The sequence below is a fragment of the Paramormyrops kingsleyae genome, chromosome 4 (assembly GCF_048594095.1).
Source record: "Paramormyrops kingsleyae isolate MSU_618 chromosome 4, PKINGS_0.4, whole genome shotgun sequence".
Lineage (NCBI taxonomy): Eukaryota > Metazoa > Chordata > Actinopteri > Osteoglossiformes > Mormyridae > Paramormyrops > Paramormyrops kingsleyae.
This window is the reverse complement of record NC_132800.1, coordinates 10039174-10056947: the sequence shown is the minus strand read 5'-3', so window position 1 is coordinate 10056947 and position 17774 is coordinate 10039174. Positions and strand designations below refer to the sequence as shown.

Genomic DNA, 17774 nt, shown 5'->3' with positions numbered 1-17774 from the left:
GTGGGGATTACTGTTCGTTTGGTCAGGGAGAAAGGTTTAGGCATTGTTGTTTCGTTTCACCCCTTTTGTGTTCACTTAGGTAGCTCAGCTTGGGTTACTCGGTAGATGTGTTTTTGTTTGTTTCTTTGGCCTTTGTCACTCCTGACGTTCGTTACACCTAGTGTTTGTACAGTGTTTCTGAAAAACTATAAAAAAAAACTATAAAAAAAGACTCTCTTTGTGTCCCGTGTTCCCTTCTCCTAGCTCTGGTTGTCCTGTCCTTCCCAATCCCTCCTTCCCTTTCACTTTGTTAGGTTCCAACCCTAGACTGGAGCGTAACACGTGGGTTGAGCGTTTTAATTAAGTGGTGAAACCCCGCATCTTCGACAAGAGAAAGGGTTGCAAATCTTTAGCAATGAACATTCCCACTGCACGGGTTATTTTCTTCTGTTTATCGGATGTAGCAGGGTATGTCTGTTGAAAAGCTTTTTCGATAGACACTTGTTTACCTGCAGTTACCTTTTCGTCTGTCCTCCGTTCAGGAACCGTTATATCAGCATGACTACGCTTGAGATGCTTAGCCATATTGCTGGTGTTTCCATTAGCGTATGGGACACGTGTTAGGCAATGTTTACAAACAGTGACATTTCTATTAACTGTTTTGACTCCCTGGTCGCTGTATTCTACAGCGAACCCGAAAAAAATCCATACTGGACATTTGTACGAAGCCGGTGCTTCTTCAAAATTCTGCCTCTCAACTGTTCTGCTAGTGCTGGCCATACTTGTTTGTTTTTTTTTTTCCGCATCTGTGTACCTATCGAGCGGCGAGCTCAGCTCCAGTTATGTCAGTGTGAGAGTGAGAGAGGGCGAGTGGGTGGAGCCACAACAGTGATTGGACATTAATGGTCACTTCCCGTCGGACGCCTCTTTTATGACGTTGATGTCGGATTGCCGGCTTACACACTCAATAGTAATTCTATTTTATACATCTTAAAAATGTTTATTTTGTTAAATGTATAAATAGTTATAAATGTAATTGCATGTGTTCGATTTAGAGAATACCATATCATGACCGTAAGCATTAAGCGCCATTTTCAAAAGGAAGTGCAAAACCGAAATACCGCGGTACACAAGGGTGTACCGGACTGTGCAGCGCCTACCTAACGGTCTGGTATTTTACCAAGTACCGTCGCATCCCTAGTAGAGACTAGGGGTGCGACGGTACAGGTATCCCACGGTATGGTATGTACCTCGGTATTTGGGCCACGGTTTCGGTTCGGTTTAAATACAACACTACAAATAACACAAGAAAACAAATAATAAACTGCCTCTTATTTATGTATAAAATATCTATACATGTATAAAATTCAAACTTACAAAATGTAAACAAAAACACTTTTAAAAAATGTTAAAGTGCCTCTTAAAGTGCTCTAAACACTCTATATTTCACTCGAGGCTCTGTGCTTGAGCCAAATCGTTTTCGATGGCTTTGCGCGCTTTGTCATAGAGGTCGGGAATTATAACGTCGCTGAAATGTGTATGGCAGGGCACAACATAACGTGGGTCAAGCGTTTTAATTAAGTGGCAAAACCCCGCATCTTCGACAACAGAAAAGGGTTGCAAATCTTTAGCAATGAACGTTCCCACTGCACGGGTTATTTTCTTATGTTTATCGGATGTACAGTAGCAGGGTATGTCTGTTGAAAAGCTTTTTCGATAGACACTTGTTTACCTGCAGTTACCTTTTCGTCTGTCCTCCGTTCAGGAACCGTTATATCAGCATGACTACGCTTGAGTTGCTTAGCCATATTGCTCGTGTTTCCATTAGCGTATGGGACACATGTTAGGCAATGTTTACAAACAGTGACATTTCTATTAACTGTTTTGACTCCCTGGTCGTTGTATTCTACAGCGAACCCGAAAAAAATCCATACTGGACATTTGTACGAAGCCGGTGCTTCTTCAAACTTCTGCCTCTCAACTATTCCGCTAGTGCTGGCCATACTTGTTTGTTTTTCTTTTTTTCTGCGTCTGCGTACCGAGCTGCGAGCTCAGCTCCAGTTACGTCAGTGTGAGAGGGCGAGTGGGTGGAGCCACAACAGTGATTGGACATTAACTCACGGTGGAGGGCTTTCGCTCATTGGCGCTTACTGTTTAACTGGAGCCTGATAAGCATTAATCGCCATTTTCAAAAGGAAGTGCAAAAACGAAATACCGCGGTACACAAGGGCGTACCGGACCGTGCAGCGCCTACCGAACGGTCCGTTATGTTACTGAGTACCGTTGCATCCCTAGTAGAGACCCAACCCAGCCACCAAGCACTCGATTATGAGCACCCCCCCAGTCTTCCTAATCCAGGCGGGGTCGCACTTTTCATGAGGGTTTTGTGATTTTCATTACTGTGTTTAGCATCTTCACTATCCCTAGTGTGTTTCTCTTCTCTTTGGGCCATGTGGCTGAATGTGTTGAGAGTGCGGGTAAGTAAGTGTGCTTCATTTCTGTCATGGGTTCAGTTTGGAGTTTTGGAAGCCCGTTTGTTTATCTTGAATTAGTGTATTTCTGCATCGGTTCTAGGGTCTTTTGTTCTTAGTTTGTATCTAGTAGGGTCTTACCTCCCACTATTTTAGTCCCATTGGGTGCTTTAGCAGGACAAGATCTTCCACTTTTGTGAGAGTTTGAGCATTTCTCTCCCTGTGTTATTTACTCTGCCTTATTGGTTCTCTGATACCACCTTGTCTTCTGCTGGCCTGTTTCCCCCTCGCCTTACCCTTGCCTGTTCTACTGACCTCGGTTCTACCTGACAGTTTGGATGCTGTTTTTCCCACGCTGGTTATGCCCTGGATTTTTGACACTGTTTTTACCTGCCGAATTAAAGACCCTGATCCACTTATGAGTCCTTTTTCTACACCCTCATCACTCTGACACCAAAGTAACATGAATGGAACTACATTAAGTTTGACTTAAGGTAAGATGACTTTCATTGCTTACAAAAATTAAGTGTTTTATTTAATGCTTTTTGGTTACACATTTTTAATTACACTATCATTAATATAGTTCCACAAAATGTTGTCCTTTGTATGAAATAGAAAACCCTAGATATTTAACAGCTCATTATTAACCAAGGAATAATATATTTCATTTGCCTATAGCTGATGCTAAGTTGGCTCCCAGCTTTTGCAGCATTGTGTTCTGACAGGAGGCTTATTGTCATACAGACTGATTGTAGTCAACCTAAGCTTCCTGATTATTTCCACTAGGGGGCGACCTCTGCATATCACTCTGAACTTGTCTACTTAATCCGCACCATGGTAGCTGTGATGAGAACATGGAGCTACTGCAGTAAGTAGCTGAATCGTGGCCTTTTATCTCAAACCAAATCCAGATGATGAAACCAATAATGTTGAGACTGGAATATCTGTCATGTTCAGTCATGCTGTTTCAATTGTGATTTGAGCAACTGTGAGATACTACTTGCAGGTAGTTTTATAGAGGCTGTGTGTCAGGAACAAAAACAAAAGAGGTGAAGATAGAGGCTCTACAGAGTTTATACATGAAACAAAGAGATAAACAAACAATACTGGCATCAGAAAGCAAATGAATCATATTAAGATGTCAGTGAAACTAAGATCACATTTTCACCACGCCGTGAGTAAGGGATCATCTACACACCCTGTAGTAACTGGCCGTGGTTTGGGTGACATTACACACTGTCTGATCCCCATTAGCAGTTACCCAGTGCAGGGTCAGGAGGAACCTGGAGCAGAGGGCAGGGGATGGACAGGGACTCAGAGACACACACAGACACAGCAGGGAATGTGGAGAGAGCAGCCCAGCTAAGCTGCAGGTCTTTGAGGGAAATAAAGAGAGAGAAAATACAAATGACACACGGAGACAGGAAGTGAGATATCATGGGGCTCACTGTGTGACAGCTCCCCCTACTTTTTATCCAGATAAATGTTTCTTTTTTCAGGGAGAAAAGGACACCGGGGCCAGAGGATGTAATTAGGCCAAGTTTGCATCACGAGGAGGAGGAGGAAGTGACATGAGCAAATAGTTCATCTTTCACGCATTCTGTTCTGTTGGTCACAATCTCATTTTTTGTCTGTTTAAAATGCTGCCTAGGGCGCCATCTTTTGAGGGGACAAACCACTAGCGCCACCCCTCCCCCACCCAGCATAAGGAACATGCATGAAACTGGCCAAGAAAAAGTAACATGCGGCGCTAAAGTTTGAAGCTCGTCTAGGGCTTCGACTGGCACAGCTGTAGGATATTGTGCACTGGTCACTGCAGAATTTAATTTTTAATGTGTAAAATAAGGATTCACACTAAGCATGTGATGGTAAATGTACAGCATGTTTTACTTGCAAACACATGTATTGATGGACGTATCACTTGATGCCGGGTGTGAAGATTGACACTCTGTCACTGCTGGCTTTGGCAGTTTTCCCCCCTCTGAAGCTGGTGACCCACACTTACCAACACGGCTCTCTGTACAGTTTAGCAGAAGTAAAATGCAGGCAGGTGGCCGCACAGCCGAACAGAGGGGCGTATGCAGGCTTTGCTGAAGGCGATGCAGCTTAGGATGGTTTTGTGGTAATAAAACAGGCTGTTTTTAAGCTGTGTGTCTGTGTCATTTTGTCACCTCTCTGCCACAGTCACGTGACTCCACACTCAAAGATAAACATCTCAAACCTTTTGAGCATCAGGTCATATTAATAAGAATAATCATGTGTTGCATCCATCCATCCATCCATTGTCCAACCCACTTATCCTACTGGGTCACAGGGGGTCTGGAGCCTATCCCGGAAGCAACGGGCACGAGACGGGGAACAACCCTGGATGGGGGGTCAGCCCATCGCATGGCACACTCACACACCATTCACTCACACATGCACACCTAAGGGCAATTTAGTAACTCCAATTAGCCTCAGCATGTCTTTGGACTGTGGGGGGAAACCGGAGTGCCTGGAGGAAACCCCACGACGACACGGGGAGAACATGCAAACTCCACACACATGTGACCCAGGTGGAGACTTGAACCCAGGTCACAGAGGTGTGAGGCAACAGTCCTAATCACTGCACTCCTGTGTTGCATGACAATGAAAATGAAGTTTATCGTATTCAACCCTCTACTGGGGCAAAGCTCACCTCAGGAATGTGGTTTCTAGCAGCAATATCACAACTGCCTTTTATACCTGAAAAACATTTAGCAGTCATATAAAAGTTAACTAGCATGTAACACTAGTGTCTTGTACACAGGAGCAGAGATAACAGCAAACATGTCTGCCACTTCTCTACAGACCCTTGATGACGACTCATATGAACGATGTAGAATCCACTGAGAAACTGAAAATAGCAGCTAAATCAGGGTGTTTGTGGTTGATGCTCTGTGTGTGTGTGTGTGTCTCTGTGTGTGTGTGTGTGTGTGTGTGTGAATGTGTGTGTGTGTGTGTGAATGTGTGTAATCTCCTCCCCTCCCTCTCTGTCAGGCCCCCTCTTTAATGCACTGACACATTCAGAATGAGGACAGACAGTCACTTTATTACAGATGGATAGAAACAGATACAGCTAAAGGCCACAATCGACACCCCAGACATGGCTCCTCTCCTCTTCCTCCTCTTCATCGTTTTTATAGCCTTACCAGGTAAAGCTTGGCATTTTGTTCACTTTCTGGTTAACTGATCAAAAAAAGAAGATAAAAGCAAGTATTTTGTTGTTAATCTTGTACTTTTTTGCTGAGTAAATTAGGTATCCGTGTTACACTGATATATTAGTATCCTCTATTGTAGCCTTTTCTTTGAAAGTAACATAACGGCATATTATCCTGAGCAAGTGAAGCTTTCAGCCACTGACCATAACTGAGTAAACTACAGACAAAGCTGTTATCAGAGTGTAAATACAGTACTTATAATGGTTTTAAGAAGGGACAAACTGTAAGAAAGAATATAATAATAACTAGAAACTGCAGGCAGTTACTGAAGGGTCCAAAGGGTATGACAAGTAGGACAGGTAGGACAGGTAGGACAACAGATGGTTTGAGTAGAAGGTAGAAATCAGGATGGAGATTGTTGAGTGTCCGTCTAACAGGTCAGGAAATGTAGGACAGAATGTAGGACCCTGTGGTGTAGTGCCTGAACCTGACTGAATGCAATGTTTTGGTGAGATAGTCTGAGTAGTAGGTAGAAATCAGGATATAGACTAGTTAGTATCGGTCTAACAGGTCAGCAAATGCAGGACAGAATGTAGAACCCTGTGGTGGAGTGCCTTAGCCTGACTTAATACATGTTTTGGGTCAGATGGCCTGACTAGTTGGTAGATTTAGGGACCTTCATACCTGGTCTGGTAAGTGTAGATATTACATAGTTGCTTTTTTATACTGCCTGTGTAAACATAGGCTGTGTTGCATATTCTTAACAAAGTGCTGAGTTGCGGGAGTGTGACATGTAACAGCAGTAATATCATGCTGTATGCTATTCTAGGATGTATATTTAGACAGGAGAAAGGCTAAAAGTATTGAAGGCATTATTGAAATGGAGCGCTGACTCCACCTGCTGGCCAATTTATTATAAAATTGTAATTGCTGTAGTGTACACAGCCTGAAGAAAGATTAAAGTTTGAAAGATTTGTAAAAGTCAAATGGCAGGAGAATATAAGCAGATTAAAAATATGGACTTAGATGAAGGGAAAGGTGATTAATATTTTAATTTTTAAATAAACAATAAGCAGATTTCAGCTGCATTAACCAAGGTTGGTCTTAGACATATTATGACAGTGGCTGTAGTGCCCCCGTTTGACTGATTGCCACCAAACTTGGAAGGTCTTTTGCAGCTTGGCTGAGGCAGTCTAGTAACACAGCCGTGCATCAAATTTTGTGAGGATTGGATGAAGCATGCCAGAGATATAGCTATTTGAATGAAATAGGCATGGAAACAGTGTGGCCAGCAGGTGGAGTCAGCGCTCCATTTTAGAAATTGTATTCAATACTTTCAGGCCTTCTTATGTGTAAATTAAGTCTGATAATGTTCTATGAGGCAAATTGGTGAAAAATGAAAGTGAATAAAAAATATGGACTCAGGTGAAGGGAAAGGTAACAATTCTTTCAAGGTTTTATGAGAAATAAGGACATTTCAGCTGAATTTGCTAAGGTGGGTCTTAGACATATATGGACAGTGGCTGTAGCGCCCCTGTTTGACCGATTGGCACCAATATTGGAGGGTCTGTCTGAGGTCCCTTACTACATTAGGCCGTCAAATTTGATGAGGATTGGCTGAAGCACGGCTGAGATTTAGATGGTTGATTGAAATGAGCATGGATATGGTGCAGGTTTGTTGTAGCTGGTGGCCATAGCATACAGGTCAAGATATTTTTATGAATTATCCATAAGGGCAATGTCCTGATTGATGTACTACCAGAATGACCTACTTGGGCTGGATATTGTAGAAGTTACAGTAATATGTTATTTATTAAGTTATTAAACATCACAAGGGAATGAAAATGACTATCATTGGGCATTGCATATGTCTTGATTTGGCATGACTCACAGAACTGGCAGTACAAAATATTTTAACCAGTAATATGTCACTAGAACAGAAATGAGATAAATGTAAGTTGAACTGATTTTCAAGGTTTATACAGACATGTTATATTGTTGTAGCGCCCCCGTTTGACCGATCGGCACCAAATTTGGAGGGCCCTTCCGGACTACTATTCTACAGGATATATTAAAGTTTGGTGATGATTGGCTGAGGCAGGCCTGAGATATAGCTGTCTGATTGAATTGGGCATGGCACCTGTATGGTTTGTGTGTGGCTGGTGACTATACCTCATGGAAAGTTTATGATTTTTTTATGAATTATTTATTATGACTGTCTCCTGATTTAAATGATACCAGATTTGTGTAGGTTTGGTGAAAATCCTAGGAGGTTAACGAAATGTCTTGTTTTCAGACCAATATGAATTATGCAAAAACGCAAAGATGCAGAAGCAAGTTCTACATGTTGTTTGATTTGGCATGTCGTACTTAATTGACCGGGCAACAATTAGACTGCCATAACAGGATGGAGATTTAGCGTAGCTCTAATGTGACAGGAGATGTAGGGCAAACCGTAGAGGAGGATACTAAAAAGTCAGACAGAACTACAGGTCAGCAGATGTCAGACAGAACAGAACTTGTTTAGGTCAGATGGTTTGAGTAGAAGGTAGAAATCATGATGTAGATTGTTGAGTGTCGGTCTAACAGGTCAGGAAATGTAGGACAGAATGTAGAACCCTGTGGTGTAGTGCCTGAACCTGACTGAATGCATTGTTTTGGTCAGATGGTCTCAGTAGTAGGTAGAAATCAGGATATAGATTAGTTAGTATCGGTCTAACAGGTCAGCAAATGTAGGACAGAATGTAGAACCCTGTGGTGGAGTGCCTTAGCCTGACTGAATGCATGGTTTGGGTCAGATGGCCTGACTAGTTGGTAGATTTAGGGACCTTCATACCTGGTCTGGTAAGTCTAGATATTACAGAGTTTTCTTTTTTATACTGCCTGTGTAAACATAGGCTGTGTTGCATATTCTTAACAAAGTGCTGAGTTGCGTATTGTGACATGTAACAGCAGTAATATCATGCTGTATCATATTCTAGGTTATACATTTAGACAGGAGAAAGGCTAAAAGTATTGAAGGCATTATTGAAATGGAGCGCTGACTCCACCTGCTGGCCAATTTATTATAAAATTGTAATTGCTGCAGTGTACACAGCCTGAAGAAAGATTGAAGTTTGAAAGATTTGTAAAAGTCAAATGGCAGGAAAATATAAGCAGATTAAAAATATGGACTTAGATGAAGGGAAAGGTGATTAATTTTTTAATTTTTAAATAAACGATAAGCAGATTTCAGCTGCATTAACCAAGGTTGGTCTTAGACATATTAGGACAGTGGCTGTAGTGCCCCCGTTTGACCGATTGCCACCAAACTTGGAAGGTCTTTCTGAAGTCTAGTAACACAGATGTGCGTCAAATTTTGTGAGGATTGGATGAAGCATGCCAGAGATATAGCTATTTTAATAAAATGGGCATGGAAACAGTGTGGCCAGCAGGTGGAGTCAGCGCTCCATTTTAGAAATTGTATTCAATACTTTCAGGCCTTCTTATGTGTAAATTAAGTCTGATAATGTTCTATGAGGCAAATCGGTGAAAAATGAAAGTGAATAAGAAATATGGACTCAGGTGAAGGGAAAGGTAACAATTCTTTCAAGGTTTTATGAGAAATAAGGACATTTCAGCTGAATTTGCTAAGGTGGGTCTTAGAAATATATGGACAGTGGCTGTAGCGCCCCCATTTGACCGATTGGAACCAAAATTGGAGGGTCTGTCTGAGGTCCCTTACTACATTAGGCCGTCAAATTTGATGAGGATTGGCTGAAGCACAGCTGAGCTTTAGATGGTTGATTGAAATGAGCATGGATATGGTGCAGGTTTGTTGTAGCTGGTGGCCATAGCGTACAGGTTAAGATATTTTTATGAATTATCCATAATGGCAATGTCCTGATTGATGTACTACCAGAATGACCTACTTGGGCTGAACATTGTAGAAGTTACAGTAATATGTTATTTATTAAGTTTTTAAACATCACAAGGGAATGAAAATGACTATCATTGGGCATTGCATATGTCTTGATTTGGCATGACTCACAGAACTGGCAGTACAAAATATTTTAACCAGTAACATGTCACTAGAACAGAAATGAGATAAATGTAAGTTGAACTGATTTTCAAGGTTTATACAGACATGTTATGTTGTTGTAGCGCCCCCGTTTGACCGATCGGCACCAAATTTGGAGGGCCCTTCCGGACTACTATTCTACAGGATATATTAAAGTTTGGTGATGATTGGCTGAGGCAGGCCTGAGATATAGCTGTCTGATTGAATTGGGCATGGCACCTGTATGGTTTGTGTGTGGCTGGTGACTATACCTCATGGAAAGTTTATGATTTTTTTATGAATTATTTATTATGACTGTCTCCTGATTTAAATGATACCAGATTTGTGTAGGTTTGGTGAAAATCCTAGGAGGTTAACGAAATGTCTTGTTTTCAGACCAATATGAATTATGCAAAAACGCAAAGATGCAGAAGCAAGTTCTACATGTTGTTTGATTTGGCATGTCGTACTGAATTGACCTGGCAAGAAATGTCGATTGTAGGCTTCACCGTTCTCGAGAAATAGGCAGAAATGCAAAAGTTGTCACTGTTGCGCCCCCATCTGGCCGAGTGAGGTGTCCTTTACAGTTTAGGCAGAGGGTCAGAGCACAAATGTATCACCCAAATTTGATTTAGATTGGTCATTGAGAAGCCTGTGAAATGCCTGCTTGATTTTGATTGGCTGATGGCGGCCACTCTTTAAGGAATAATTACTGCCATTGTAGGTGACTGACCACAGGCTGCTTCCTAGTACATATCTACCAAATTTCAGTTAGATTGGCAAAGGCAGTCAGGAGATATTGCCAGTTTTTAGTTGTAGCGCCCCCTATTGACGAAATGCGGCCCGCCTCGGACCGTGTCCCCAGAATGGTGTAGGGAGGTAGCATTTCAAATTTGGTCAAGGTAGGCCAAGGCACGGCCAAGTTATAGCCGTCAGACCAAAACGGGCCAAATTTGGACATTGTTTGGGCGTGGCTAATGGCCGTAGGATATAAAAATGTCTGAATTTTGTGGATAATTCTTGATCAGCAGAGAATTCTGATTCGTCTGACACCTCATTTGTCTGATTTGGTAGGACAAGCCAGGACTTTAAGGAAAAAGTAGGATTGGCAAATTATGCAAATTAGCAAAAAATCTAAGTAGGCGGAGCTTCATAGTCCAAATGGCAAGTTGGTAGGGCTTTGCTGTCTGTATATGTAGAACAAAGAATTTCGATTGTAGGTCTAACAGGACAGGAGATATCGACCGAAACGTGTTGGGGGGCGCTAAGGCGCCCCCATCTGGCTGGCAGGACTGGGTAGGACAACCTGAGTAGTGGGTAGGAATTGACATCATCTGACCAAGTTTGGTTGGTCTAGCTCTTACAGTTTAGGCTGTACATTCAGTTTTAGGGCAGAAAAATAATAATAACTAGAAACTGCAAGCAGTTACGAAAGGGTCCAAAGCGTAGGACGATCGGACTGGTAGGACAGTAGAGGAATAACGGCAGAGAACCAGCGGCCAGGGTAGTAGAAAGTCAGACAAAATTAGACTGCCATAACAGAATGAAGATTTAGCGTAGCTCTAATGCGACAGGAGATGTAGGGCAAACCGTAGAGGAGGGTACTAACAAGTCAGACAGAACTACAGGTCAGCAGATGTCAGACAGAACAGAACTTGTTTAGGTCAGATGGTTTTAGTAGAAGGTAGAAATCAGGATGCAGATTGTTTAGTGTCGGTCTAACAGGTCAGGAAATGTAGGACATAATGTAGAACCCTGTGGTGTAGTGCCTGAACCTGACCGAATGCATTGTTTTGGTCAGATGGTCTGAGTAGTAGGTAGAAATCATGATATAGATTAGTTAGTATCAGACTAACAGGTCAGCAAATGTAGGACAGAATGTAGAACCCTGTGGTGGAGTGCCTTAGCCTGACTGAATGCATGGTTTTGGTCAGATGGCCTGACTAGTTGGTAGATTTAGGGACCTTCATACCTGGTCTGGTAAGTCTAGATATTACAGAGTTGCTTTTTTATACTGCCTGTGTAAACAGGCTGTGTTGCATATTCTTAACAAAGTGCTGAGTTGCATAGTGTGACATGTACCAGCAGGAATATCATGCTGCATCATATTCTAGGTTATACATTTAGACAGGAGAAAGGCTAAAAGTATTGAAGGCATTATTGAAATGGAGCGCTGACTCCACCTGCTGGCCAATTTATTATAAAATTGTAATTGCTGCAGTGTACACAGCCTGAAGAAAGATTGAAGTTTGAAAGATTTGTAAAAGTCAAATGGCAGGAAAATATAAGCAGATTAAATATATGGACTTAGATGAAGGGAAAGGTGATTAATATTTTAATTTTTAAATAAACAATAAGCAGATTTCAGCTGCATTAACCAAGGGTGGTCTTAGACATATTATGACAGTGGCTGTAGTGCCCCCGTTTGACCGATTGCCACCAAACTTGGAAGGTCTTTCTGAAGTCTAGTAACACAGATGTGCGTCAAATTTTGTGAGGATTGGATGAAGCATGCCAGAGATATAGCTATTTGAATGAAATGGGCATGGAAATAGTGTGGCCAGCAGGTGGAGTCAGCGCTCCATTTTAGAAATTGTATTGAATACTTTCAGGCCTTATTATGTGTAAATTAAGTCTGATAATGATGTATGAGTTAAATCGGTGAAAAATGAAAGTTAATAAAAAAATATGGACTGAGGTGAAGGGAAAGGTACCAATTATTTCAAGGTTTTATGAGAAATAAGGACATTTCAGCTCAATTTGCTAAGGTGGGTCTTAGACATATATGGACAGTGGCTGTAGCGCCCCCGTTTGACCGATTGGCACCAAAATTGGAGGGTCTGTCTGAGGTCCCTTACTACATTAGGCCGTCAAATTTGATGAGGATTGGCTGAAGCACGGCTGAGATTTAGATGGTTGATTGAAATCAGCATGGATATGGTGCAGGTTTGTTGTAGCTGGTGGCCATAGCATACACGTCAAAATATTTTTATGAATTATCCATAAGGGCAATGTCCTGATTGATGTACTACCAGAATGACCTACTTGGGCTGGACATTGTAGAAGTTACAGTAATATGTTATTTATTAAGTTTTTAAACATCACAAGGGAATGAAAATTACTATCATTCGGCATTGCATGTGTCTTGATTTGGCATGACTCACAGAACTGGCAGTACAAAATATTTTAACCAGTAATATGTCACTAGAACAGAAATGAGATAAATGTAAGTTGAACTGATTTTCAAGGTTTATACAGGCATGTTATATTGTTGTAGCGCCCCCGTTTGATTGATCGGCACCAAATTTGGAGGGCCCTTCCGGACTACTATTCTACAGGATATATTAAAGTTTGGTGATGATTGGCTGAGGCAGGCCTGAGATATAGCTGTCTGATTGAATTGGGCATGGCACCTGTATGGTTTGTGTGTGGCTGGTGACTATACCTCATGGAAAGTTTATGATTTTTTTATGAATTATTTATTATGACTGTCTCCTGATTTAAATGATATCAGATTTGGGTAGGTTTGGTGAAAATCCTAGGAGGTTAATGAAATGTCTTGTTTTCAGAACAATAACAATTATGCAAAAACGCAAAGATGCATAAGCAAGTTCTACATGTTGTTTGATTTGGCATGTCGTACTGAATTGACCTGGCAATAAATGTCGATTGTAGGCTTCACCGTTCTCGAGAAATAGGCAGAAACGCAAAAGTTGTCACTGTAGCGCCCCCATGTGGCCGAGTGAGGTGTCCTTTGCATGTTGGGCTGGGGGTCGGAGGACAAATATACCACCAAAATTTGGTCTAGATTGGTCATTGATAAGACTGTCAAATGGCTGCTTGATCTTGATTGGCCGATGGCGGCCACGTTCTAAGGACTAATGACTGCCATTGTATGTGGCTGACCTCAGGCTGGGTCCAAGCACATATCTACCAAATTTCAGTCAGATTGGCCAAGGCAGTCAGGAGATATTGCCAGTTTTTAGTTGTAGCGCCCCCTATGGGCGAAATGCGGCCCGCCTCGGACCGTGTCCCCAGAATGGTGTAGGGAGGTAGCATTTCAAATTTGGTCAAGGTAGGCCAAGGCACGGCCAAGTTATAGCCGTCAGACCAAAACGGGCCAAATTTGGACATTGTTTGGGCGTGGCTAATGGCCGTAGGATATAAAAATGTCTGAATTTTCTTAATGATTCTTGATCAGCTGAGAATTCTGATTCGTCTGACACCTCATTTGTCTGATTTGGTAGGACAAGCCAGGACTTGAAGGAAAAAGTAGGATTTGCAAATTATGCAAATTAGCAAAAAATCTAAGTAGGCGGAGCTTCATGGTCCCATTGACTTTTTGGTAGGGCATGGCTGTCTGTATCAGGAGAAAAAAGAATTTCGAAGGTAGGACAAACTGGACAGGAGATATCGTCCAAAACGTGTTGGGGGGCGCTACAGCGCCCCCCTCTGGCTGAGTCGGACGCGTCGGACACGCTGAGTAGTGGGTAGGAATTCCAATCATCCTACCAAATTTGGTAAGCCTAGGACTTACGGTTTAGGCTGGGCATTCAGTTTTAGGGCAGAAAAATAATAATAATAATAATAACTAGAAACTGCAAGCAGTTACTAAAGGGTCCAAAGCGTAGGACAATCGGACTGGTAGGACAGTAGAGGAATAAGGGCAGAGATCTGGCGGCCATGGTAGTAGAAAGTCAGACAGAATTAGTCAGCCATAAAATGATGGAAATTTTGGCATAGGTCTAATGCGATATGACTATATATGTTCCTGGATTTGGTACAAGATAGTAAATTTGACTGCCAATAAAATTTAAGTGTAGGACAAGTAGGACAGGAGATATCGACCAAAACGTGTTGTGGGGTGCAACGGTGCCCCCCTCTGACTGACTGGGATAGGTCAGAGAGGCTCAGTAGTGGATAGCAATAGGAATCTTACTGCCAAATTTGGACGGCCTAGGACTTACGGTTTAGGCTGGGCATTCAGTTTTAGGGAAGAAAAATAATTATAATCGAACCCGCCGGAGGAGTGCCTAAGCCCGTCTGAATGGCTGGGTTAATAACAAAAACAGAAGCTTCATTGACCATCATGGGGAAAATGCCTATATGTCTCCCCAGCTTGCTTTACAGAGAACATGCTGTGCACATCGGGCTGCCTAGCTCAAGTACCAACTGAAGCTGGGTTCGAACCGGTGACCCTCTGATTACAAGCACACAGGTTTAGCCCACTGAGCCACCCGCTTCTGATGGTAAGATCAGTGAGATCAGTAGGCACTTTCATAACTGATCTGGTAACTCAGTATAGCTGAATTGGCCTAGGTTGGTCTTAGTAAGATATAAACAGTGGCCGTAGCGCTCCCGTTTGACTGATCGACACAAAATTTGGAGGGTCGCTCGGTGGTATAGCACTACATTAGTGAGAGAAATTTGGTAATGATTGGCTGTAGCATGCCTGAGATATAGCTGTCGGATTGAATTGGGCATGGCACCTGTATGGTTTGTGTGTGGCTGGTGACTATACCTCATGCAAAGTTTATGATTTTTTTATGAATTATTTATTATGACTGTCTCCTGATTTAAATGATACCAGATTTGTGTAGGTTTGGTGAAAATCCTAGGAGGTTAACGAAATGTCTTGTTTTCAGACCAATATGAATTATGCAAAAACGCAAAGATGCAGAAGCAAGTTCTACATGTTGTTTGATTTGGCATGTCGTACTGAATTGACCTGGCAATAAATGTCGATTGTAGACTTCACCCTTTTCGAGAAATAGGCAGAAATGCAAAAGTTGTCACTGTAGCGCCCGCATCTGGCCGAGTGAGGTGTCCTTTGCATGGTGGGCTGCGGGTCAGAGGACAAATATACCACAAAAATTTGGTATAGATTGGTCATTTATAAGCCTGTCAAATGCCTGCTTGATTTTGATTGGCCGATGGCGGCCACTATTTAAGGAATGATGACTGTCATTGTATGTGACTGACCACAGGCTGGGTGCTAGTACATATCTGCCAAATTTCAGTTAGATTGGCAAAGGCAGTCAGGAGATATTGCCAGTTTTTAGTTGTAGCGCCCCCTATTGACGAAATGCGGCCCGCTTCGGACCGTGTCCCCAGAATGGTGTAGGGAGGAAGCATTTCAAATTTGGTCAAGGTAGGCCAAGGCACGGCCAAGTTATAGCCATCAGACCAAAATTGGCCAAATTTGGACATTGTTTGGGTGTGGCTAATGGCCATAGGATATAAAAATGTCTGGATTTTGTTGATGATTCTTGATCAGCTGAAAATTCTGATTCGTCTGACACCTCATTTGTCTGATTTGGTAGGACAAGCCAGGACTTTAAGAAAAAAGTATGATTTGCAGATTATGCAAATTAGCAAAAAATCTAAGTAGGCGGAGCTTCATGGTCCCATTGACTTTTTGGTAGGGCATGGCTGTCTGTATCAGGAGAAAAAAGAATTTTGAAGGTAGGACAAACAGGACAGGAGATATCGTCCAAAACGTGTTATGGGGCGCTACGGCGCCCCCCTCTGGCTGATTCGGACGGGTCAGAAAACCTGAGTAGTGGGTAGGAATTCCAATCATCGTACCAAATTTGGTAGGCCTAGGACTTACGGTTTAGGCTGGGCATTCAGTTTTAGGGCAGAAAAATAATAATAATAATAATAATAATAATAATAATCCTAAGAAAAACAATAATGGTCCATAAGGACTTCGTCCTTTGGACCCTTAATAACTAGAAACTGCAAGCAGTTACGAAAGGGTCCAAAGCAAAGGATGATTAGACTGGTAGGACAGTAGAGGAATAAGGGCAGAGAACCGGCGGCCAGGGTAGTAGAAAGTGAGACAGAATTAGACTGCCATAACAGGATAGGAGATGTAGGACAGAACAGTTTTTTCTCTAAATCTTTAAAAGGACTGTCTCCTGGTTTGAATGACACCAGATTTATGTATGTTGCGCGAAAATCGTAGGAGGTTAACAAAAAAACCTATTTTAAAACAACTATAAATCATGCAAAAAGGCAAAGATGTAGAACCAAGTTCTATATGCAGTTGAAATTCGTCATGACATAGTGAATTGGACTGGCAATGAATTTTAACTGTAGGCTTGACAGGTCTGTAGATATAGGCATAAATGCAAATCGGGGTGCTGTAGCGCCCCCATCTGACTGACTGGGATGGGTCAGTGGGACTGAGTAGTGGGTAGGATTAGGAATCTTGTTGCCAAATTTGGTCAGTCTAGGTCTTACGGTTTACGCTGGGCATTCAGTTTTAGGGAAGAAAAATAATTATCGTTCAACCCTCTGAAGTAGTGCCTGAGCACGTCTAAATTAACAATAATAGAAGCTTCATTGATCCTCGCGGGGAAAACGCCTTCACGTCTCCCCAGCTCACTTCACGGAGGGTATGCTGTGCACATCGGGCTGCCTTGCTCGAGTACCCACCGAAGCTGGGTTCGAGCCTGCGACCCTCTGATTACAAGCATACAAGTTTAGCCCACTGAGCCACCCGTTGCTGTTGTTAAAACAGGTGAGATCGGTAGACAACTTCCTACCTGATCTGGTAACTCATTTTACCTCAATGAGCCTAGGTGGGTCTTAGATGTATATAAACAGTGGCGTAGCGCTCCCAATTGACCGATCGACACGAAATTTGGAGGGTCTCTCTGGGGTACAGTCCTACATCAGGGAGCCAAATTTTGTAATGATTGGCTGAAGCATCCCTGAGATATAGCTGTCTGATTGAAATGGGCAAGACAACAGCACAGTCAGGGTGTGGCTGGTGGCTGTATCTTACTGAAAGTTTAAGTTTTTTCTGTAAATCTTTAAAAGGACTGTCTCCTGGTTTGAATGACAACAGATTTATGTATGTTGGGCAAAAATCCTACGAGGTTAACAAAATAACCTATTTTAAAACAACTATAAATCATGCAAAAAGGCAAAGATGTAGAACCAAGTTCTATATGCAGTTGAAATTCGTCATGACATAGTGAATTGGACTGGCAATGAATTTTAACTGTAGGCTTGACAGGTCTGGAGATATAGGCAGAAATGCAAATCGGGGTGCTGTAGCGCCCCCATCTGACTGACTGGGACGGGTCAGTGGGA

The 17774-nt window shown here is 42.3% G+C and overlaps 1 protein-coding gene and 1 long non-coding RNA gene across 2 annotated transcripts in view; both read left to right on the top strand.

Annotated features, from left to right (window-relative positions):
* Positions 1-1483: 1483 nt before the first annotated feature.
* LOC140589022 (uncharacterized) lies at positions 1484-4642 on the top strand. The gene is made up of 3 exons (XR_011990202.1): positions 1484-2944; positions 3237-3318; positions 3950-4642. It is a non-coding gene; the product is annotated as an uncharacterized lncRNA (long non-coding RNA).
* Positions 4643-5469: 827 nt separating this feature from the next.
* LOC140588712 (polymeric immunoglobulin receptor-like) overlaps positions 5470-17774 on the top strand; it is a 31506-nt gene continuing 19201 nt past the window's right edge. The window contains exon 1 of the mRNA XM_072710603.1: positions 5470-5623. Coding sequence (XP_072566704.1) covers positions 5575-5623 — 49 coding nt within the window. The 5' untranslated portion in view covers positions 5470-5574. The remainder of the gene's footprint in view (positions 5624-17774) is intronic.